The 26,193-nt window shown below is 35.1% G+C and overlaps 1 protein-coding gene across 21 annotated transcripts in view; it reads right to left on the reverse strand.

Moving 5' to 3' along the window:
- NRXN1 (neurexin 1) overlaps positions 1 to 26,193 on the reverse strand; it is a 1,127,593-nt gene that overhangs the window by 123,972 nt on the left and 977,428 nt on the right. For 13 of the 21 annotated variants that reach the window (XM_023223864.3, XM_023223874.2, XM_023223865.2 and 10 more), the window contains 2 exons: positions 16,780 to 16,869; positions 15,099 to 15,418 (listed from right to left, as the gene is read on the reverse strand). In XM_023223864.3, coding sequence (XP_023079632.1) covers positions 15,099 to 15,418; positions 16,780 to 16,869 — 410 coding nt within the window. The remainder of the gene's footprint in view (positions 1 to 15,098; positions 15,419 to 16,779; positions 16,870 to 26,193) is intronic. The other 8 variants (XM_023223881.2, XM_023223880.2, XM_023223877.2 and 5 more) reach the window with 1 other exon arrangement.

Genomic DNA, 26,193 nt, shown 5'->3' on the forward strand with positions numbered 1-26,193 from the left:
CCCCTGCACCCACATGTAAGATAATAAGGCATGCTAACAACCATGGAAGTGAGCTTGAAAGTGCATATACCATCCTACACACACAGCGGAACCTTCAAGTGAGAGCGCAGGACTGATCACCAGCTTACCTCCAGCCTCACAAGAGATACTGAGCCACATGCACCCAGCTAAGCCTTACCAGGATTCCTGACCCCTAAAAAGTGTAATAATATGTGTTTCTTATTCATAGCTGTCTAATTTGGAGATAATTTGCTATACAGGAACAGATAGCTAAATAACCACCTAAAATATAGAAAAGAATAGCTCTCTCCCTCCCTCGCTTCCTCCCTCCCTCGCTTCCTCCCTCCTTCCTTTCTTTTGCTGCCAAAAAAGCAAAGCCAACAAACAAACTAAAATCTAGATAATCTTTCTTTTAAAAGCAAAGAAAGGCCGGGTGCGGTGGATCATGCCTGTAATCCTAGCACTTTGGGAGGCAGAGGCGAGCAGATCACAAGGTCAGGAGTTCAAGACCAGCCTGGCCAATGTGGTGAAACCTCGTCTCTACTAAAAATACAAAATTAGCTGGTGTGGTGGCGGGTGCCTGTAGTCCCAGCTACTTGGGAGCCCGAGGCAGGAGAATTGCTTGAACCTGGGAGGCGGAGGTGGTAGTGAGCTGAGGTTGCCTCACTGTACTCCAGCCTGGGCAACAGAGAAAGACTCTGTGAAAGAAAGAAAAGAAAGAAAGAAAGAAAGAAAGAAAGAAAGAAAGAAAGAAAGAAAGAAAGAAAGAAAGAAGGAAGGAAGGAAGGAAGGAAGGAAGGAAGGAAGGAAGGAAGGAAGGAAGCAAGCAAGCAAAGAAACTTCCGAGCACTTTGAGAGGCCAAGGTGGGTGGATCACCTGAGGTCAGGAGTTCAAGACTAGCCCGGTCAACATGGTGAAATCCCATCTCTACTAAAAATACAAAAATCAGCTGGGCATGGTGGCACATGTATGTAATCCCAGCTACTCGGAAGGCTGAAGCAGGAGAATCGCTTGAACCTGGGGGGCGTAGGCTGCAGTGAGCCGAGATCTTGCCACTGCACTGCAGGCTGGACTACAGAGTGAGACTTGGTCTCATAAATAAATAAATAAATAAATAAATAAGCAAAGAAACTGTGCAAGGAGAGGTAAGGTTCTTTCTGTGGATGTTCTCTGTTTTGGCATTAGTTTGTCTGCTATATGCCTGCTATTTCCAAAGAAAAGCCTGCAGCTCTCCATACCCTGTTTACTCTCAAGCTGACAACTAGTCCAGACCAGTGCTAAAGAACAGAAGATACACATCAAGATCTCCTTGGAGGTAGGTTGTTGAGGGAAAGAGATAAGGTTTGGCAGAATTAAAAGTGCGACTGGGAATTTAAAACGATGATATAGTAAAGGCAAGAGATGCAATACAAAAAAAAAAAAAATAAGTATGTTGAGTAGCTCATGGAAAAATAAAACTATAGAAAACAAATATGATTCAAATATAATGCAAAATAAAAGTCCTGATTACTGAGCAACTGATAAGTGCAAGGGAATCCACTTGTCCTTGATCCTAGAGGTGGGAAAATTCTCCTTTGAGTAGTCCAGGTAATATGATATTGAACTCATAAAAAAAGAAAGGTAATCTTAACATATAACTGAGATTAGTATTGGACAATATTTACAGAGTAATGGTAATCTAAGTGGTCTTCATTGTTTTCCACTGTAGAATCCTCATAATCCAAATAAAATACGGAAGATTTAGTTGTGGTTGGTTGCCAGACAGAAAGTTAAAGTTAACATCCCTGGAAATATAATGAGATTATGAGATGAGGAAAAGAAGAGGGAAGCTAGAGGAATAGGGAGGGGCATAAATATGTTTATCTTACTAATGGATACTTAAGAGATAAGAGATATTCTTGCAAATTAATGGAACAAGAAATCAGATGCAAATATATTACTTAAAGCAACAAAATTTATATATTATTTATATATAGGTTTATCGAATATATATCAAGTATTATATATAATATTTTATACATACACACATATATTACAGAGCAAAGAAAAAATCAAAAGAAAGGATTAAAGCCTGAGCTAATCCTCAATTTTCATACTGAGGCTTGTATAAGTATTATATAAAAGGAATAAATAAACAAATGGAACATAAACATATTATTTGGAGATATGGAGCTAATTACCAAAAAGAATTATTAAAAGACATTTTCTCTGGGGAATAAGACTGGGGGTGATGAGGGAATAAATGTGGGATTGTTGCTTTTTATATACAATCTTCTAAACTACATTGCTTTGTTTTTATGTGCTTGCATTATTTTAATGAAAATAATATAACAATTACCCCTACTTGTATATGTACAACAAAGCAAAAAAATAAATTTTGGGAGTAACCTGTTACTAGTCTCAGGAATAGTGTTAAAAAGGAAGGTATAACTGATATTTGCAATTTGAGTTACCACCCACTTAAATATATTGTATTTTCAAATACGCCACACGGTAAGAGTAAATTCCTTTGACATTTCCTAGGCTTTATCAAGATTTGTCTGTTGTAAGAAATTCATTCCACTACCCAAACTTCATTTAAGTCTTCGCGTCCAATTAGTGTTATCCCAACATGTCCCTCTAATCTCTTCTTTTGCTTCTCTAGTTCTTTGTACTTCATTCTCATTTTAATTTGCCTACAAAAAAAATCATAGTTTTTACATGTTTAAACTCTGCAATGAGTGTCTTCTAAAAATGTTATACATTTTCCGTATTTCCATCTGCTTTTCATCCATAGACAATGTCTAAATATCAACCTTATGCAAAGCTTGTCTTGTAGCCCTGTCAAGAGTTACCAGTGCAAACTGGTTCTGTAATAATTAGGCTTCCTAGAGATTTTGCCTATTTCTTCCACTCCCCCTAACTGGCTAAAGACATCAAAAAATCAGACAAACTGTTTGTAAATGTGGATTTCTGACTCTTCAAAACGGGCCAGCTACTTGCAAAATTGTGAAGTAAGTATCAGCAATTTGTCTGTTGCTGACCATAGACAGCAAGGAAAAGGTCAACTCCTATTAAGACAATAAGAGATGATTTCCTGTAGAGAATTGAAAAACAATAATAAAGGTGACTAAAAGTCAGACTGCTTTTTATTATTAGAGCATGTCAACAATTCTAAACAATGTCAATGATAAAATATTCCTCTTGAGAGGGGACCCTTAACACTGCCCCTCCCCCACCTTGGTATGGCACTATAACCCAGAATGATGAGATTCTGGTAAACCTCTGGAACAGGGTTTTACACATGCTAATCTGTAACCTGGCAGGCAAAATTATCCTACTTTGTGCCCGTCTCTTTTCCATTTTAGGGACAACTACTGGTGCCTCATTCCTAGTCTTATGAGAAGAATGTCAGTAGCATAAATTGAAATGGGAATTTTGCTTCCTGCATATCACATCCACCCCTTTTTCTTAAATAAGTATGCACATGCTTTTTAAAAAACCAAACAACTGTAATTTTAAAATGTCTTTATACTGCATATAAAGGAAGTTAATTCTTTTATTATCTTGCTATATATACCATCTTTATTCTCTGCAAATATTGATTAATCCAGGAAAATTCAGGACTGATATGGTTTGGCTATGTCCCCACCCAAATCTCATCTTGAACTGTAGCTCCCATAATCCCCATGTGCCATGGGAGGGACTCAGTGGGAGGTAAATGAATCAGGGAGGTGGTTTGCCCCATGCTATTCTCATGATGGTAAGTTCCCATGAGATAAGGGTTTCCCACTTCTCTCGTTCTTTTCCTTTCTGCCACCTTGTGAAGAAGGATGTGTTTGCTTCCTCTTTTGCCATGATTGTAAGTTTCCTGAGGCCTCCCCAGTCCTGCAGTTTGTGCAGTGTGGACTCACTCCTTCAAAACATACTCAGGGATAGCTGATGCAAAGGTAAGCTTGGAGGTGTAGAAAATATAATATACTGTGAGCCAATTAAACCTCTTTCCTTATAAATGATCCAGTCTTGGGCATATCCTTATAGCAGCGTGAGAACAGACTAATACAAGGACTGAGAAACATACAATATTTATCTCAGCATCAAATTATGCATTCTGTGTTCATTATTTATTCATAAACCAATTACTAAGTGTCCTCTTTGCACCAAACACTGCATTAGGTGCTGAGCATACACACATTAGTAAGACAAAGGACTTGACTTTAAGATGCTTGTCATAAAGAAAACTTAAGATTATAATCTCTAACAGGTAGATCATTATTTATCTATCTACTTAAATGAATGTCTATTCATCTATCTTTTCCAAAGCGCTACGAAAACAGGAAACAGGTTCTGCTTGGGGTTGTTCAGGAAATCATAAAGTGAAATGCAAAGTTTAAAATCTTCCTGTGCCATTAACATTAACAAAGCTGTAGTATTTTTCAAATGTAGAAGTGTATTATTAACTAGATCACTAGATCACTTTCAAATGTAGAAGTGTATTATTAACTAGATCATTAACTAGTTGCAAAACAAGAAAAGGAGAAAATAGGAACACTGCTGGCAGATGAGTCAGTATATCAGAAAGTGGGAAGTTGCATTTTGAGTTTAGGCAATGTGAATAGTTTACTAATAGCATACCAAATACAAATTTCAGACTAGATGCTTTATACATGTGTTTTTTTACTTTTCTGAATCAAATTCCCAAACAGTGTAGAATCCAAGACCACATTGACAAAGTTACATAAGATAATTGAGCCATTAAATACACATGGAAAACTCCAGTCACAAAAGAGATTAAGTAATGTCTGAAACTACAGCGAAAATTCTCTCTTTGGACAGTGGAAAACTCTCAGTTCAGAACAGAACAAGTGGGGCACTTAACCTTCCTGTCGTGTCTTATCGTCTATCTTGTAATAGGTTGCCATGTAGACCCTGTCTAGAATCATTACCAACTGCTAGCTAATGCTGTGCATGGAAAAGTCAGACTTGGTAATGTCACCAAAGATTTTGAAAGGATATTAATGGGTCCTTTTCATTTCTGAAAAAATAGAGATTAGAACCAGAGAACTTCCCTTCAAGGAGAATTTCTTTTGGAAGAAATTTATATTCCCTTTAGATCCATGAACACAGGTACCTACATCATTTTCTAGCTGTGGACCCACTCTTTCAAAATATACTCAGGGACAGCTGATGCAAGGGTAAGCTTGGAGGTGTAGAAAATATAAAAATCAGTTTCTCTCAAGTGTGTTCCAGGGCCAAATGTTTTACTGCTAAATTTTAAATGCTGGCCGATATTTAAGGAATATCTTATAACAGCTAGCATAGCATGGCAAAATATGTAGAGACTCCTCACTTGGTTCACTCTCCAATATTTTGGGGAATCTATAGTTGAATATATTTGTTACTTGGTCCTGGAATAACGTGGGCCAAATGGAGAACCATTTCTCTTATATGAGATTTGGGTCATCATGTGTGAATCTGTAGTGTCTAGAATAAGGCCTAGCATATGGAAGGAAGAATGAAGAAAAAGGGAGAAAGAAGAGAAGAAAAAAGGCAAAAGCACAGTGGGGATGAGGATACTAAGGAAGCACAAATAGGCACCTGCTATATGCCAGATGTTATGCCATGAGCTTTGTTTATGCAAGTTTATCTGATACTCTTAAAGAATGTGTCAAGACAAACATGATTTTAAAGTTCTCATTGCTATTGCCTCATACTTTACTCCATGTCACAGTTAAACACTGATGCTCAGAATTGTAACAGTCTTGGAAGTTTCTCAATAGCATAGAATTTATTCCATGTAAAGATGAAGATAAAAAAAATTTAGCTTCCCCCATATGCCTCTGGGATCCCCTACATATCCTGCTGAAGTAGAAAAGTCCTAGAAGGGAGCTAAGGGGGCCAAGGCTACGAACTCCTCTATTAAATCTACAGATTTGATGGTAATGCCTATTTTAGAAGAAGCTTTCCACAAATGCAACTTAGATTTTAAAGACATCAACAAGAGAATGTGGGTAATTCCAGAGTGAGTGAGGGTAGTGTCTAGCACATTTCCAACACTTAAGACGTGAAATAGTGTGTTTCTCCAATATGCTTGTTATTAAAAAGAGTCTAAAATATCTTTTCTACTTGAAATTTGTCTCTAAGATTCAATTGTGTTAGTGACGCTGTTAATAATATACTCTAAATCTGTCATGTACAAAAGCTTTGCTATTGTTGATGTAGGGCACTTTATAATTTATGTATAGATTCACTAGTAATCTAAGGTCTGAGAAATGGGTCTTCAAAAAAATCCTGAATTGCTAGATATTTTATCCCAAGAAGAGCATAATAATATATCTAGCAAAGTGTGCTACATATATTAGTTGCACAGAAGATATTTGCAAATTTGTAATTTTAAATAAAAATATTGTGGATTTACAGGCAATATACAGCATGGTAAAAAAAATACACACACATATATATACATACTGCCTATTTTGTTTTGTTTTGTTAATTATCATTTAGAATGCTTACTGGATCAACCATTGGTTAACACAAGTGCTATTTGTCTGCTTGAGATTTTATATAAAGAGAATAGTGATAACAAGAATACAGTGAAAGTTGTTTGTAAATGCTGAATAAAGGCAGATAAATTAGCTGAGCCTTCTCTTGAGGTCCCAGCCTAATGGTGTTAATATATTTTTTTATTGCTGGAGAACTTTTCAGTGATACCAACAGATAAAAAAAAAGGCTAATATAGGCTCTAGATGATAAAACATCTAAGAAATTAACATAGATATTTAAAATTAATATTGACTTAGTTTATTGAACAAGCTTAATGTTTACATACATCATGAAGCAGAAAAGCAAGTATTGTTAACACACACATATACTCATATACACACAATTATCTTTTTTGTTTTGAGACGGAGTGTCACTCTCTCACCCAAGTTGGAGGGCAGTAGCATGATCTCAGCTCACTGCAACCTCTGTCTCCCAGGTTAAGCAATTCTACTGCCTCAGCCTCCCGAGTAGCTGGGACTACAGGTGCACGCTACCACGCCCAGCTGATTTTTGTATTTTTACTTCCTCCTTCCCCTCACAGAAAATGATTATTACATGTAAGAGATGAATAAATCAACAGGTAGAATACAGCCATAGTATAGACTGAAAATCAGAAGTTCACAAAGTATTATAGAACAAATAATTTGTAGTGCCGATTAAAACTAAGACAATTAAACTAGGTTAGATTCTTGATAGACATGAACTAATTATTTTATAAAAAGATATTCCTTTGTCCTACAACTGAGACTAGACATTTTAGAGGAAGTGCCAACTTCACCAGTCTTGAGAAAATTCCCACTGAAATCACTGTCATGTATCAATTAGGTACAAAGACTTCATTCAATATCTCCAATGCTGATAAAGAATATATCAAAAGATGTATCAAGAATCATAAGCCCAATCTAGTCTAACTCACAGCTGGAAGTACTTGAAGTTTTTCATTCTCAAGTTGAAAAATGAGTATATAATGAATTCTTAAGCTCCTTAATCAAAATATGTTATCCAGGATAGATACGGAAATCATATTTGCAGGATTCAGTACCACACCATGAATTAGCTTCTGTGTGTGAACAACTGGGAAACAGACATAAGAAACTTCTCGAGTGCTCAGTCAACAATAATTTAAAGTTGGTGAGGAAGGAGGGGAGGTTGCATAAAACAGAGCAAGTTACAGGAATCCTCAGACAGCTCTTTGTTGTCCAGGACTGTCCCAGCATTGCAGTGTGTGTAGTGCTCATGGCCCTCATGATAACTCTCCCTTTGTGTCATTACCTGCCCTCCACTGCCCCTCACTTCCCATACATATATCCCTTAGGGGAATGGAGCTGCCTTATTTGACAGAGAGTTCAGCTTGGTACATGCCACACCAATTGATGTGCTGCTGTAGAAACATAAATTCACAGCTATTCTTCAAGGGCAGAGAAAATAGCTTGAAAGCCAAGAAAGACGCTTTAATTTACAGTGTGTACCTGAAGAATGCTTGTCAGACATGACTTTCAGATGCATGATGCTCACCTGTGTCAGGTACTTTTAACATTTCTTTATATTTTAGGATGAACATATGAAATTTCTATTTTTTATAGTCAAAAATTGGTGAAGTGGCCATAATTTCATGTGGTTCTTATACTCTGGACTCCTATAATCCTCACAATAAATTTACAAGGTGGGAAACTGAGGTCTAAGTAACTCACAGCTAGTATGTGGTAAACACAATGCTCAGATTTAGGTGGGCATTTTGGCTTCTAGAGTCAATGCCCTTGACCACTATGCATAGTGCCCCAACATCCCACACAAGCTTTCAGACCTTAGACTCCCAGAATGCAGCGCCTTATCATCTGACCATGGTAGGTGTCCAGCATGGAACCATATTTATAGGCAACACCTAAATAGATACTATTAGAAGGAGTAATACATGATACAAAACTAAACTTCACTCATGACTCAAACACTTACTGTGTGACCTTGGACATTTCTGAGGGCTAAACTTTTCAGTCTATCACATAGAATAATTGTATATAGTAGATGCATTAAGGAAGGGAACTATATGATTGTATTTGCATTTTCAAAAGGATAATCTGACACCTGGGTGGAGATCACAATGGAGGTAGTTAAGAAAGCAGGAAGTGATGAGATTCTGAATAAAGGCAATACATAAGGGCAGAAGACAGATCACCCCAATGTATCCTGAAAAAAAGTGGGCAGCATAGCCTTGGGTAAGTTAGCTTTCTATGCCTCAATTTTCTCCTTTTTGAAAAGGAATAATAATACCAAGCTGTACTTTTTGAGTTTCCATCTCTTCCTCAGATATACATATACATATATTCTGCAGGATGTGATTACACTTCTGATTTAATTAGCAAAATATTTATTAGAAGCCAGAGGACCACAGAGGTCAGGTCCTTCTAAAGGTTAGGAGCAGGTAAAGTATATCTTGGTGTTGCTTTTGTTCTTTTCTCTGGCTTCCAGTTTCCTAAGAAAGCTAATGCTGCCAGTGGCACTATCCAGGCAGGGTGCAATCCTGCTGGGTCTGAAGAAACGCCTGAAGATTAATATACCAAAGTTGAATGTAATTGATACCTACATCTCAAATACTTTATGCACATCTATTCAAAAGAGATTTCCATTGCATGGTTCCCTTCCACACACAGGCATCCCCCTCATCCTTCCTTTGTTTTTGTTTTTGTTTTTTTCCTGCAGCCCTTGACACCCCACGCTATTTGTTTTCTTGTCTATTGCCCATCTTCTCCAACTAGAACATAAGTTCGGTGCAGAAAAGTCTAATTTTGTTCAATGCTGTATTTCTACAGACTAGAAAGGTAGTAGAAAGGTACCTGAGATATAGTAAGTGCTCATCAAACTTGGTTGAGTGAATGAATGAATGGATAGATGGATATGTTTATCTCAGACTAGCTTTGTGGGAAGATGTCTCAAAACCAAGGCGGCATCTACCAATAGAGCATTTTGTCATCTAGTAAAACTTCCAAACCCCAAAGAAAATGCACCATGCAGAACTTAAAAAAAAAAAAAAAAAAAAATCCTTTAAAATGCATTACTGTAGCACTTTTTCTTGCCACTAATGAAAGGAGAAAAACACATTCTGAGTAACTGTTGCTTACACACATTTAAAATTACAATACATTACACTCTTCTCACCAGGCACCATTAAGTTCAGGAAAACGTGCCTTTGTATATATTTTAAAATATACATCAAACTGTTTTCCTTTCAAATATGCACTAAAATTTGCTGTAAAAGTGTACATTAATTTAAGTGAATTCAGAAGAATGATTGGACTAGGGAAAAAAATTATTCGTGTCACCAGTATTTTTAAAATGCACAGTGGTTATCAGGAAAATATATATTTATAACTAATGCTATTATTTTTAATAGCAAAGCTACAGCTAAGGTTAATTAATATTTTTAATAAAAATAAATTTTTTTATTTGAAGTTGCAAAATGTATTTTGTTAGTTCTAAATATTTTTCAAGGAAATGTGTATGAACTCTGCTTATATTTTTCAAACAAATAATATTCATTTTTCCTGAGTACCTCCAAAGCCTCCAAGCAAGCAACACAAGTATCCAATATATTCATATTCTTTTCTTGCATGAACATTAACTGAGTTCTTTTTCAGAAAACTCAACTGGGAATCAAATGCCACTGACTTTAATAGGATGTCTCATACGTGAAATGAATGTCTCTGACAATCTACCAATAATATTTCTTGAATTCTCAATAGTTCCTTTCCTTGAGTAGGTTTGCTAACTCCACCCTGATAAAAAATGCCTAACTGAAACCATGGAACTCCTCCAATACATTTAACACATATTTACTGATTCCATCTCACTTTATAATTTAATTTCTTCCCAAGAGTTGCAAACTGTAGTTCCTCCAATCGAAAACCAGAATCTCTCAAAATTTTATCCTCTCTTTTCTCAAGACTTTTGAAACAAGATGAACAGAAAATGAAAAACATTATGGATTCTAAACACCAGGCAAGGACACCAGAAACAAATTTTGCTCCGAATACAAAGAATAGGACATGATATGTATTATTCTTATGCAGTATGATTTTCTTACAAAGGTAAGTTTTGGATATGCTATAAAAGCAGAGTACAATATCATTTATAAACCAAATAGGATACTTTCGAGAGTCAAAAATATACTATTAATAATTACACTGAACATCAGGCATGCACAGGTACTATCCAGGCCACCTGGGCTGCATGGCCACATGATGGAAGACAGAGGTGAAATCTGTGTTTTGGTAAATAACCATGAGAAGACCTAATTAGGAGCATCATCACTAGAATCAAATTTTAGAGCTGAGTACAACTCAAGAATTTCCTAGTTCAACCTACTTATTTTACAGAGGCAGCAAAGTCAAAGTACAATGATGTGACCCAAGTTGTCCAAGTCACAGGACAAGGTAGGTGGTTGTGTTGAAAGTGGAAACCAGGTCTCCTCATTCACCATGCTCTTTCATTATACTATAATCTCTCTACAGTATGTATGTATTCGCTACAGTATGTATGTAGCTTGTAAAATATTCTTGAAGAAAAGAACAAAAAGATCATAAAATGTGCTATAAAGAACATTCCAGAAGCGATATCACAAGCTTGATCTTAAAAGAAATAGCACAGCTCAATTTTCCTTTCTATGTGGACAGGCAAAGGAAGGAAATGTTGTCCTCTTCATGTTGGCTTACATGTACTCATCTCATAAGACACTGAAAGTTTAATTAGAAGAGGGGGAACATTTAGCAGCCAAAAAACGTGCATGATACTCATGCCGCATGCCAAGAAGCTCTCAGAACCTCCAAGAAATTCATAACACCAGTAGTTTTTGCAAATATTTGCTTTCTGAGATTAGCCTTCTGGAAAGTTTCATAAAATGAGGGGGCCTTATGGAAACATTTAAAAATTAAATATTCCAAGTAAAATGAATTTTATAAATTTTATGTAATCCACATAAAAAGTACTATCAATATTGTTATATTCACATTAAAATGAACCATTTGATCAGAAGTTTTGGTAAATGTTCCTGTTATATCTTGATATAAATCACATCTTTCTAAAGTAAACATTGGGCTGAAAATTGATTGTCATTCAAAGGAAAAGGCCAGGCGCGGTGGCTCAAATCTGTAATCCTAGCACTTTGGGAGGCCAAGACGGGTGGATCACGAGGTCAGGAGATCGAGACCATCCTGGCTAACATGGTGAAACCCTGTTTCTATTTAAAAAAATACAAAAAAACTAGCCGGACGAGGTGGCGGGCGCCTGCAGTCCCAGCTACTCGGGAGGCTGAGGCAGGAGAATGGTGTGAACCCGGGAGGCGGAGCTTGCAGTGAGCTGAGATCAGGACAAGGACACTGCACTCCAGCCTGGGCGACAGAGCGAGACTCAGTCTTAAAAAAACAAAAACAAAAAAACAAAAGACAAAAAAAAACTTCCTTTTTTTTTTTTTTTTTTTACTTTTTAAAGGATATTTCAAGGATATTTACGTGGACTTTGTGGAGGATATTTTGATGAACACTCCTATATTCTCTGAGTCTGCGAAAACTGAAATACATTTCTCCCTTGTTACTACCCTTGCAGGATGGCTGAACAAACCTCATCTCATCTATTTGAAATGAATCCAATTTAATTCTGCCTGACCAAAAATCTGTTTCCATAGTTTTAAAACATGCAATCACCCCAAGGTACATGGCCATTGTAGCTTAAGTGGCTCAGTGTTATCACTGAGAAAAATGCACTTTGAGTGAGAAAACAGTCGAGTGTGGCTTTTGAAAAATGAAATGACCCTTTCTGATACACAATTTAGTAAGATAGTTGATAAAAGCAGGCAGATATGGCCACTATGGATAACATTTAAAGGAAGATGCTTCATCCAACCTGCAAAAATAGGACAAAGGTTACAGTTTCGAAATTAACATTAGAAATTTATCTCATATTTAAATTTCCTAGTTTAAATATTACTGTATTTAGAGGACAATTGAAAAGTCAACTATGAATTATGGAAAATTTTCAACAAATTATTCTGTTACTCAAATATAAATAAATTGCTTTCTTCCTTAATGTTTTTCCCACACATAAATGTGTTGTTACCTGTATTCATATATATATATATATATATATATATATCACGACTTAAGAAATTTTAAAAACTATTAGCCCAACTTTAAAATACCGTTGCTACAAATGAATACTTGTAACATATCAATTCCAATTCTTTAATTACTGTCATTGGTTTATTACAAAGCTAACAATTTTGAATATCTATTTTTAAATGAACCTAATAATCTTTTATTTAAGTCAATATCTCCTCAAATGAACCAAGTATTCACTAATTAATTGGATCATTTACATCTATAAACTGCTGCTGTCTTCAAACATGTAATAGCTTATAATAAAAGAGGCTCTTTTCACTGGCAATTAATGAGCACTTAACTGTTTACCTTTTGCATCAATTAATATGATAAAATGCATAAATCTTTATTTCTGCATTTCTAGGTATTTAGCTTTCAAGTGAAACAGCTATTTTGTCCTTAAAAATAATATTTCTTAATATATGTTACTAATTGACAAAACACCCAAAACTAATGCTGATATTTTTTTTTTTCTTCTTTTGGGACACATCTGGTTTATATAGGAGATTTGGCAACTGTAATTTCATTAATGATAAAACAAGACTACTAAGAAAAATAACTGATTATTTCAAATTATATTCATAAAAGCATTCCTAACTCTGAATGTCCTCTTGTGAATTATTTTAGATAAAGCAAAGTCTATCAATTTATTTGAGTTTCATTTTTCCTGTATCAGATTTATTTTAATAACTTGCTTATCAGTAAGTGAACCATAAATCTACAACAGTAACAAATCATTAATGAAATATTAGCAAAGAATGTTAAATGGAGCTATTGGGCAAGCATAAATCTTTCTAAAGTCACAAGTCTTTATCCAGGGAACTAAGTGCTATGATGTTATCGGCAACCTTATAAATCCTAACAAGAGAGAAAATCAACAAAAGGATCACACTGTAGGCAAATATTCCTATAAAATGTATATTCCTTGAGGGCAGGGATTTTTGTTTGCTGTTACCAACATATCTTCATGCCTAGAAAAGTATCTGGGACATGTAGAGAGTGATCAATAAATATATATTTGTGAACATCCTATAAGACATCCCATTTTATTTTGTAGCCAAATGCAAATAGGAAAAGAAAAGAGAGAAAAATGAAAATAAGTGCACATGCAGGTGCAATATATCCAACACTACATTGAATTTGCAGAATTTGTATTTTTTGCCCATCCCTCTTCTAGGACATTTTCTCTTCCTGTATTCTGTTCCTCTCACCCTTTTCCATTCAAAGTAAAAATCAGAGTCTGTTTTCTTCATTTTCTGGGAAACATATGTTAATTCATATTTACGGTGCTGATACAAACAGAATTTGCCTTCTATTATTTTCCTTCCAAATTGGATGCAGGTCTGTTTCAAATGTAAGAAGTAAAAGCAAATTTAAATATAATTATCATTCTTGCTTCTTCAGAATGCACTTTTCTGGAAAAGTAGGGATCGTGTATTTGGAAAAGCTTTAAATGGCACCTACTGAATATACTCACTATCAGTAAAACAGAACAAAATGTAACAATTAATTTTGGACCAAGGATAATACACAATTCTGAAAGAATTAACAACTGGATATGTACAAAGGCTATAAATACCAACAGGAATCTAATGGCATTTGAACAGCATCTAACAGCACTTCAAACAAGGGTTTTTTTTCCTGTGTTCTTCACTAATAGAACAACAATATCCAAATCAGTGCCTGAAATGTAGTAGGCAATCAATAATAACATCTTGATTGAATTAACATACTTCCAAGTTGTGCAAATGCCACATTTAAAAATTACATTCTTCAAAAATTTTAGGCACAAGATTGAAATAAGCTAATTAAAGTTAATTCTATGTGAGGGCAAATAATCACATATACAAAATATCTTATCCCATATTTTGGGTTTGCGTGCTTAGATAAACCAATAGAATTTTTTTTTTTAAATAAATAGTGAGAGTAGACCCATCATTCACCAAAAATGCCACATGGCTATCAATTCAAAATTTTAAACTTCAAAATACAATAGAAGTATTGTACTATTTAAATATCTCTTTTAAGATTACATTTGCTTTGATTTTATTTTGAAGTGCTAAGCTTAAACAGACAAGGTTTTCAAATATTTCGTTAACTTGTTCATTTAAACTAAAAAGTGAAAATCCTATGTAATCAGCAGACAATCCACTCAGCTTGGGCTAGAGGAGGGTTATGGAATCAAAACTATCATTTAGCATCTAACCAACCAAAACAAAACCTTTTGTAAAAGTCCACAAAACTCTAATGAACAACATATACACATTTCATATTCAAACGGAATGCATTATGTTAAGCTAGTCTCAAAGGAAGCTGTAGTGCCTGAGATTAGAAAAATGTTCCATTTTAGAAGAAAATACACATGCAGAAAAGCCCACTATCATAAATAATATAGGATGAAAATAAAGGAATAAAATCCACAGGCTCACCTGGCTAATGGGTTCTTTCGTCGGGGGCTTTCCTCTTCTGGCTGTGCTAGTAGCCAGGGTCGTGGTAGTCTCCATAATTGATGTGGACATCTCTGATTGCATGGCAGTGGCTGTCGACTCAGTTGTCATAGAGGAAGGCACTTCACCAACCAGTCTCACATTTCCCACTATGGCGATGTTGGCATCGTTTTCGGCTGCCATATTCAGAACTTTCAAGCCATTGTAGTAAAGCCCAGAGAGCTGGCCCTGGAAGGGCTGGCCCTGCTCTTTCCCGCCAATTATTATGGTTGCTTGGCTATTGAAGATTGTGAGCTGACGCCCTGTAAAAATAATATTACATACATGCAAAAATGTTGATTGTGAACTCTATATCTACAAAGGATGATAAAACAGATCTTTCATGGGGTGAATAATGAGAGCAATAAACTATAAGAGAGGCATTTGACTCATAATTCATTGCTTATAAATGAGGTGTCCATGAAATGCATAATTATTGGCAAATACTTGTAAATTCTCAACTTATTATAAATGTAGTGCTTTTGCTAAAAGACCAATCAAAGATACTTATTACAAATCAGTTTTTAGTGGATCCCTTTCTCCTTTTACATCAAGATCTTATATTGTTGGTGTCTTAAGTCTAAATTGTTAAATTTTAAAAATGTAAGATAACATTTCAAGTATTTGTCATTCTGAAATTACCACTGACAGAAACTAATACATAGCAGCTGAAATCTAATTTAAATTTTATGGTAAAAATTTCATAATTCACATAATGTCCACATATATCTATATGTTATTCTTTAGTGCTATTTTTTGAAGGCAATCATTCATTGTTATTTGAATTATTCTATTTTTCCGGCAATCACACTGAAAAGAAATGCATGGTTTACACTGAGCATGTCAGAGACAAAAAAATTCCAAAAATATTTTTCTGATTGGCTTTCAGCACATCTATCAAAACAAAACAAAATGAAAAAAAAAATAGCTTCAGATGTAAAAAGCGGCTTCAGGAATGATACACAAACCAATGGAGAAATGATGGCACATTTCCATCAAACAGCAATCCTTAACAACAATCCCATTATCATCAAATTGAGTATCCAGTTTTAGCAGATTGCTCTCTGCTCATAAAAGCATGCACACAACTTTAAGTTCAGTTTTAATTAGGTCTTGTTCCCAAATCCTCTTAGAAGTTTGCAAACGTTAAAGGGACTTCATTATGACCGGCAATTCATATTGCCCACTATTTAAGATTCCTAGAGTTTAAACAAAGAGTTTTTTTTTTTTTTTCAGGACCATAATAAAGATATCAGAACTACATATATTTTAGTTAATAATTTAGAGGCTGGAACATGTAATATAATCTATGAACGATTTATCATTTTGGGTTAATGCTTGCTGTGAGTACCCTCATAGATTGAGTTAGTGGATTATATTTAACAGTCCCTTTAACCTTAAGTTAACTGGGTAAGATTATTAAACAGCTGGTACGTCTAAAAATGTATAGAAATTATTATACAAGGTATGCAAATATTACTATCTACATTTTACTGTTTTAAAGTTGTTTTTAATTTAGTTTTACGGAAAATTTATTTTTTATGTTTATTAGTGTTACAATGAAGTACTACTTGGTTATGTTCAAATTATTTTTTTATTTGAAGTTTTAATCAATGTTTTTTACCTTTGTCGAGTAGCCATTCATCAACTACTCGACCAAGTCGATATGGAATTCGCTGTCTAGCAATCGCCAGGCGCTCGTTATCATTGTTTCCTTTAAAGTTTAAAGAGACATTTCATTGGTTAAAATCTGTAAGGTCAAAGGTTAAAAGTTAATACTTAAAGCTTGAGCTATACAGTTGCCACATGTTTTTTGAAATTTGGAATTTTAAAAAGTTCTACCTAGAACATTTCATGTTTCAGACTTGTCATTCATTCATTTATTTTATTTTAGCAAACAAAATTATTCCTATGTTAATTGAAAATTAGAAATCTGCATTTGAGCTAGGTTATTATACTTATGTTATAGACAGACCCGAACAACCAATTTAAACAGCATATAATAGCTTTACAAAAAATGACCATTGACCTCAGGGTTTTGTCTTTTTGATGTTTCTTATTAACTAGTTAAACATGTTCAGGTGAAACAGGTTTAAGTTTTCAAAATACATTCAACCTCTTATTCCAGATTAGTAATTTATGATCACCAAACTTAATACCATCTTTGGCACACTGAAGCATCTAAAATAGGCCTAGCATACTTTATTTCCTAGTCAGAAAATAGAAATTCTTATTCACCTCATTTAAGAAAACAACAACGTCCAAATAGTTCTTGTGTATTTCATACAAATTGATTTATCAATCACTTGGACATCACAAGAGAATACATCTTACATCATCCAGATATGTTATTACAGGAAAAGGCTTTGACAAAAGTGACTTTATTTGAGTGTCCTTGAGTTTCATTTAAAACTTAACATGTTGAAGCAAATAACATTTGAAAAAATAATTATATGTATGTTTTTATATAGTCGAATAACTGCTTTTTATGAAGTTATTCTTTAAAAGCATGACCGCTTAAGGAACAAATACAAGCCACAAACAGTGGCCCCTATTCATAGATCTAACCTAAGTGAGAAGCCCTGCTTCTTTGCATAAAAAATGATCTGCTAGAAACACTGTTTAAATTGACCTTGAATATTGCTTGCAAATAGATGAGTGTTTTCTCAATCTGTAAAGCACTTAGGAAGAATCTGAGATGCCATCTCGGTGCTGAATTCTGTATAATGCAAGAAGAGATTTTCTATTCCATTAGAATTAACTAACATGGAAATTTGAGCTAAGACATTTTGGCATTAGCTCAGATGAGGACTCAGAGGTGAAAGAAATGTTGAACAGTAGTACTATCTACATAAAAAGACTGGAGCATTTTGTTAGAGAAGATAAACAAATAAATTTACATTTTATTTCTCTGATTTAGAATAATTTATAAGTGCTTTCTTTTGCTACTCTTATAATACTTTATACTTACCACAATAAACCCAGCATAATACTGATTACACGCTTTTGGAGAAACAGAAAAGAACTATCTTTAAGACCTCATCAGTTTGTCATCTGAATGTCTATATGATGAATGTATTTCACACATTAATATTTAATTTAAAATGCAAATATCAAAGTCAAGGCAAATATAAAGTTTAATGAAAACATTAATGTGTATTTTATATTTATATTACACATATATGTAAAATAATATTTTATAATGTGGGAATATAGTTTTGTTAAACTAATAATTTTTTAAAAAGGACACTAATGGTACAAAATTCCAACCCTGTCTTCCATTTTTAAAAGTGTAAACAAGTTGTGTTCTCTTTTGTATGTTTGCATATATGCATATTTGGACATTTTTTAAAAAATGTAATACTAGTTACTTCAGGACAGTGTGATTATTGATCAATTACGTGTTTTTGGCTTATATGTGATTTTATATAATAAGCATGTTTGACATGTGTAATTTGAAAAGCAATCACAAAATATTTTTCAAAAATACATATCCTTTGCTCTATAGTCTTCTTTGTCACTCAATACTCATCCCAGCTCACACTAGTATAACACTCCTGACAACTTTATGATTAGGTGGTTCCTCATGTTTTTCATGCTAAAGTCTTCCAATCATCAGGAATGACCCACATTCTCTCAGACACCATCCAAATCTAGGTTGCAAATTTCTCTTGCCCAAGTACTACTACAGTCTATTCACAGACCTCTCTGCATCTTCTCTGCAATTAATCACACCCATTTTCCACATCTCAGTCAATATCTAATCATGCCACTTGTCTAGTATAACCCTTCGCATTTCTCTTAGGATAAAATCTCAGACCCTTAGTGAAGTTTATAAGTACTTCCACGATCTGGTCCCTTCCTACCTCTCTGTCCCCTCTCACAGCCATCACTGCCTCACTCTGCTCTTTTTATCCTTATGACCTTATGAGACTTCTTTCAATTCTTCCAAAGTTTTTCTTTCTTCTCTCTGGGCCTTTGCACATGTAGCTTCCTTTATGGGAAATACTCTCCCTTGCTCCAACCTCATCTCCATTTTTCATTAGCTAACCATTACTAATTAATGGAATCTTCTTGGCAGGAACATTTTTCCCCAGAAGGTATTCCCTGATGTCATCAGGTTAGATTAGGACACTTGACTATGTGTTTTGTAGCTCCTGAAACATGCCCTTTAGAAAGAAGCATTGAGTCTATAATTGCAAACTTGATAGTTTGCCTTCAAACTCTGAATATCCCTCCATGAGGTCAAGTACTATGTTACTATGTGCAGGATTTATTATTTCTTCAGTGCTTACTTGCACAATACCTATCACATACACTCCTATGAAATATCTGTAGAATGAAGTAGTCAAGGAAATATCGTTTTTAGTTCTGGTAGCTTCTGTTGTATTATTAACACATTCTTACAACCCAACAACATTAAAAAGAAAAAGAAAGTAAATACTAGTGTCCAGAGAATAAACCATTTGTAGCTAAGCCTCTCTTTGCACTTTTCAAAGGAAACACCATATCCTTCACTTATAATTTTATTTTTCAATGAATTGTCACTGATTTGAACATCTCTACAATCAGTTCATCATTTGTTTAACAATAAATTCCCCATGTCACAAAATTGGTAAACATAGTTATTATTAGTAAGGAAAGGTTGGGGAAAAAAGTTCTAAATAAGACAGGTGGAGAAAAACCAAAGTTTTATAGATTATTTTAATGACTTTAAAAAAGATCACATAAACACACGAATACATTCACACATACATACATACAATTTGTCCTCAGACATTTGACTAGTATTAATAGAATAATTGTGTGATTGATACAGTATGACAGTACGATGTAAGTCAACAGAAGCTTTTGAAGATCCTTGCTGAGACTCAGCTAAAGCAAGAACATAAACACTGAATTCGCAATGATTAACAGAGGTCACCTAACAACAACAATAAAACAATGTAGGAAATACAGTAGGCAGTAGACACAAGTATGAAAATATGTGATAATATATAAGAAAGGTAGCCACACAAGGGGATCATATCTTCCTACTATCCCAGAATATCAGATGCCTGCTAATTCAGTGAGCACTGTTTTAAACCGAAGAACTTTTTAATTACAGGACAGATTTTATTCTTGTATGGATAATGAATGGAAAATCAGATGGTGCTTATTCAATTCAATATAGGCCTACTTTATTCTCTAAATTCTTTGTTCTCCTACTAGAATAAAAAACTAGTGACTTTTCTGTGGCAACATTACATGTAGATACATTGTGACATGGTTTGGCTGTGTCTCCACCCAAATCTCATCTTGGATTGTTGCTCCCATAATCCCTACATGTGGCAGGAGGGACCCAGTGGGACATAATTGAATTATGGGGGTGGGTTTTTCCAATGCTGTTCTCATGAGAGTAAATAAGTCTCACAAGACCTGATGGTTTTATAAAAAGCAGTTCCCCTGCAGATGTTCTCTTGCCTGCCACCATGTAAGACATGCCTTTGCTCCTCCTTCACCTTCCGCCACGATTGTGAGGCCTCCCAGCCATGTGGAAGTGTGAGTCCATTGAACCTGCTTTTCTTTATAAATTACCCAGTCTTGGGTATTTCTTCACAGCAGGATGAAAATAGACTAATACAGTAAATTAGTACTGTTATAGTGGAGTACTGCTATTAAGATACCTGAAAATGTGGGAGTGACTTTGGAACTGGGTAACAGGCAGAGAATGTAACACTTTGGAGGGCTCAGACGAAGACAGGAACATGTGGGATAATTTGGAGCTTCCTAGAGACTTGTTGAATGATTTTGACCAAAAAGTCTAGCCTGAGGTGGTCTCAGATAGAGATGAGGGACTTACTGGGATCTGGAGCAAAGGAAACTATTGCTATGTTTTAGCAAAGAGACTGCCAGCATTTTGTCCCTGCTCTAGAGATCTGTGGAACTTTGAACTTGAGAGAGATGATTTAGAGTATCTGGTGAAAGAAACTTCTAAGCAGCAAAGTGTTCAAGATTTGACTTGTGTGCTCTTAAAAGCATTTAGCTTTACTCATTTATAAAGATATGGTTTGGAATTGGAACTTAAGTTTAAAATGGAAGCAGAGCATAAAAGTTCAGAAAATTTTCAGCCTGATGATGCAATAGAAAAGACAAACCCTTGTCTGAGGAGAAACTCAAGCCAGCTGAAGAAATTTGCATAGGTAATGAGGACCCAAAGGTTAATTGCCAAGACAATGAGGAAAATGTCTCCACAGCATGTCAGAGATCTTTACAACAGCACTTTCCATCACAAGTCTGGAGGCCTAGGAGGAAAAAATGTTTTTGTGGGCTGAGCCCAGGGCCTTGCTGTTTGTGCAGTCTCAGGACTCAGTGTCTTGCATCCTAGTGGTGGCTAAAAAGGCCAATGTACAGCTCAGGTCGTTGCTTCAGAGGATGCAAGCCCCAAGCCTTGGTGGCTTATGTGTAATGTTGAGCCTGTGGGTGCACAGAAGTCAAGTATTGAGGTTTGGAAACCTCTACTTAGATTTCAGAGGATGTATGAAAACACCCGAATGTCCAGGCAGAAGTGTGCTGCAGGGAGAGAGCCCTCATAGAGAACTTCTGCTAGGGCAGTGCAGAAAGAAAATGTGGGTGGGAGTCCCCACACAGTGTCTCCACTGGGGCACTACCTAGTGGATCTGTGAGAAGAGGACCACTATCCTCCAGATCCCAGAATGATAAATCCACTGACAGTTTGCACCATGCACCTGGTAAAGCCACAGACACTTAACATCAGCCCGTGAAAACAGCCAGGAGGGGGGCTGTACCCTGCAAAGCCACAGAGACAGAGCAGCCCATGACCATGGGAACCTACCTATTGCATCAGCTTGACTTGAATGTAAAACATGGAGTCAAAGGAGATCATTTTGGAACTTTAAGATTTGTCTGCCTCACTAGATTTCAGATTTGCATGGGGCCTGCAGACCCTTCATTTTGGCCAAGTTCTCCCATTTGGAACAGGTGTATTTACCCAATGCCTGTACCCCCACTGAATCTAGGAAGTAACCAACTTGCTTTTCATTTTATAGGCTCATAGGCAGAAAGAACTTGCCTTGTTGCAGATGAGACTTTGGACTGTGGATTTTTGAGTTAATACTGAAATGAGTTAAAACTTTGGGGAACTGCTGGGAAGGCATAATTGATTTTAAAATATGAGGGCATGAGATTTGGGAGGGGCTGGGTGGGGGGAATTATATGGTTTGGCTGTGTCTCTACCCAAATCTCATCTTGAATTCTAGCTCCCATAATCCCCATGTGTCATGGGAGACACCCAGTGGGAGGTAATTGAATCATGGGGCCAGGTTTTTCTCATGTTGTTCTCATGATAGTGAATAAGTCTCTTGAGACCTGATGGTTTTATAAAAGCAGTTCCCCTGCAGATGCTTTCTTGCCTGCCACCATGTAAGATGTGCCTTTTCTCCTCCTTTGTCTTTCTGACATGAATGTGAGGCCTCCCTGGCCATGTGTAACTGTGAATCCATCAAACCTCTTTTTCTTTATAAATCACCCAGTCTCCAGTATTTCTTCATTGCAGTATGAAAATGGAAACATTGTTTACCAAATGAAGACACATCTAAATAAAGTACAGTGACAATGTCTTTTTAATAGATGACTCCCCATGTCCTTCCACTATCAGGTATAAAATAGTTCAGAATGTTTAGATTCTCCAGGATTAGGCCAATATTTTTCCTTTACCTCATGATTTTCATAAAAATGTTGCACACTAAAAGTGGTAATGGAAGTATATTATTTTAAATAATTTCTCAAGATGTATTTCTTTACAAATTCATGGTATTTACTTGTAAAATACCATTCAGTAGCTTTGCATGATTTTGTTGATTATATCTAATACTGTCCACAGTTCAATATACATCTAGAGCTTACATGCAATATAAAGGATATAAACCATTTGATGAGGAAAGGTCAAAGGCAAAAATAATTCCCAATGACCTTTTCTTTTCTTTGGAAAGCTTCAGAATCTACTATCAAATATGCTGAGATGTAGAAGCATTACATAGACAGTTTGTGAATGGTCATTGTAAGTGGGCTTCAGCTGATAGGTGAGATGAAAAACAAGTGGAATGTCCCTGAAAATTCAAATCAAAACAAAGTTGAATCTTTTGGAGAAGACATTTTACCTTGAAGTATTCTAAAACAGAGGTAAAGATAAAGCAATAATGACCCACTTTTCAAAGATCTATACATTCTGTGTTATAAAAAGGGTCCAAGAGGAATTTCACCTTTTTCTAAAAGCATAAAACTCTACTATAGCAATATGCTGGGCAAATAGGCTTGACTTATAAAAGCAGAGCTTCTCATTGAACAGTTAAAAGATAACAATTTAGTTTCACACTTTTCCCATGATAAAAGCAGGAGAGGATTTTTCCTTTGATTTCTTTCCTTTTTCCTCCAGTTAATTTTGTGTGGTTTGATCTGTTGCTACCTCCACTGAAAACGTCAGTGACACCATACATGCCTCTGCCGAAGTAATTTTTAAGCAATGAAACTGCATGTAAAATTTGGTTTTATTTTCCTTTCAATTTAAGAAAGAATTAACTATTTTTGACAGGAGGAAAGACTCCCTTCCCCCCAATCCCTGTAGTAATGCCATTGCAACAAGGTACAATCTCTAATTGGAGTGAACACTTTGTAAGGTACTAAATGTCATTAATACTTCAAACAAGTTTCCTGGGGTGAAGAATTCAAAGGAAAATCTGATGGCTTAATTGGAATGTGAATCCTCATTTGATTAAATCCCAGATAATTTTATTTGCCTATCTGTCTAGACCAAATATTTGTATCTTCCAAAATTGATCTATCAAAAACTAATTCCAAATATGATAGTATCAGGAGGTGAAGCCTTTGGGAGCTGATTTGGTCATGAGGACAGAGCTCTCATGAATAGGATTAGTGCCCTTATAAATCAGGCTCCAGAAAACTCCCTTCCCTCATTCTGTGATATGAGGATACAATGAAAAGATGGTCACCTGTGAACAATGAAGCAAGCCATCACTAGAAATGGAATCTTGTACTTGCTAGTCTTCTCAATCGAAAGAAATAAACTTTTATTGTTTTAAAGCCACTCAGTTAATAATATTTTATTATAATTGCCCAAAAGGACAAAAATACCACGTAACAATATTTGGTCACATTTTAGTCCATTTATTCTATATGAACAAGCAGACTTTCAGGAAATGAGAGTAATTTCAAAGAATCAAGGTAAGCAGCACAAAGCAATAAAACTCAAATCCTTGACTTGGAGTTAAATTTCATGGTGTGACTCAGAGAACAAAGATAAATAAAATTTTAATCATATTTTTATAACTATTGGTCAGTAGAGACAAGGTATATGAACATCACTGATGTATAGTTTTTCTCCTTTCATTTTAGATCTTCACCCTTGTTGTGTAATTTCTCCTCAGAAATAAAAGTGTCAGTGTTTGATATGACATATTACTATCTTAGGGGAAAAAATAAAGAAAAACAATGTTATGAATCAAACATTTGTGCAAAATAATATGAAAATAAAAATAACAAGAACAAAAAGATACTTGCTTCTTTGGAAGGCTTCTTATTTCTTGAGTTTTTAACATTGGGAAAGGAAACACAAAAGGATTCTGAAAGTCATCTATACCTCAAGAGAAGATTAGTAACCTGTGTATAGAATGATTTTCAAATGAGAACATGACATTTGGATATATCCAGGCCCAGAAGGCAAAGTAATAGTTTTGTAAACATACTCTGATTTTAAGTGCAGCATAATCATGTAATTTTCAACTAAATGCAATGTGTATTGTTGTCATATAGACCATACAGATACCATAATGCCTAACTTAGCTGATAATGTTCCAAATAAATACATTTTGAACATCATTGGCACCTTTTGAGAAACAAACTTTTGAAAAATATAGCTACTCTAATAAAACATTTATCTCATATATTACTTGATTTCCTATGTCATTAAAATGTGTACATAACAAATACACATATCTAATTGGCTCCAGTCTACTCCAGTTTCGTCTCAAACCACTTATCTCTGACTCTTTAAATTAGTCACTTTGTAATTTTTTCAATTCCTTTAGCTAAGCCAATCCACTTCAAACCCGACATTCTCCTTTGCATTGCAAATTTCTTACATCCCTGTGTACTCAACGTCTTTGCCCACCTCAACACACACACACACATACACACATACACACACACACACACACACACACATCTAGGCTGGCTAAATTTTTTTCTTTTTTAACTATCAGCTTATAGATTTCTCAAGGAAGCATTCCCTGTGTCTCCTACTGCTCCACCAAATTATTCTAATTAATGAATTCTTCCACTATGCACTCTTACAATACTTGGTCGTAATATCTATAATCATGATCAAATAAGTTCATGTAATTGATTCTAGATTCTAGATTCCTTGTGAGCAGGAGCCATGTCTGTCTTGTTCAATGCTGCATGCCTTATCAATAACACAATAGTGAGCCCATGGTAATTCCTTGATAAGTAATTTCTAAATGAAAACTGAACCCACACAGTTATGCAAAAAGTATCACTTGAGGTAATTTTTTGCATGATGATATAGTGGTATTTCTTGTTCAAGATTCATAAGGCAGTAAGATTGCTAGTATCCACATATATATATATTCACAAACACTATTGGGTTGTGAGAGGAATAGAATTTTGCAAAATATTATAGTAAATTTTACTTGGACATCAAATTTCCTTTTTTCTTCTTGACCATTTAGTGTCCACTAATTATATATGTGTGTGTGTCTATTTAGTTTATTCAGTTTACTAGACACTAAACTAATAGAGATAAAATATGTGTCTCTCTGTATATAATATATATAGTTACTGACTCATTATATATAAAAAATGAATCAGTAATTCTGCTTATCTTTCATCAATTTTGAATTTGCCATTGTAGTACACAATAGGACAAATCTTTTAAATCTTGTTTTTATGCGTAACTACAAGTCAATGATTTATAGTCTGAGGTGAGCTCTACTGTGGTGCA

This window comes from Piliocolobus tephrosceles, chromosome 15 (assembly GCF_002776525.5).
Source record: "Piliocolobus tephrosceles isolate RC106 chromosome 15, ASM277652v3, whole genome shotgun sequence".
Taxonomy (NCBI): domain Eukaryota; kingdom Metazoa; phylum Chordata; class Mammalia; order Primates; family Cercopithecidae; genus Piliocolobus; species Piliocolobus tephrosceles.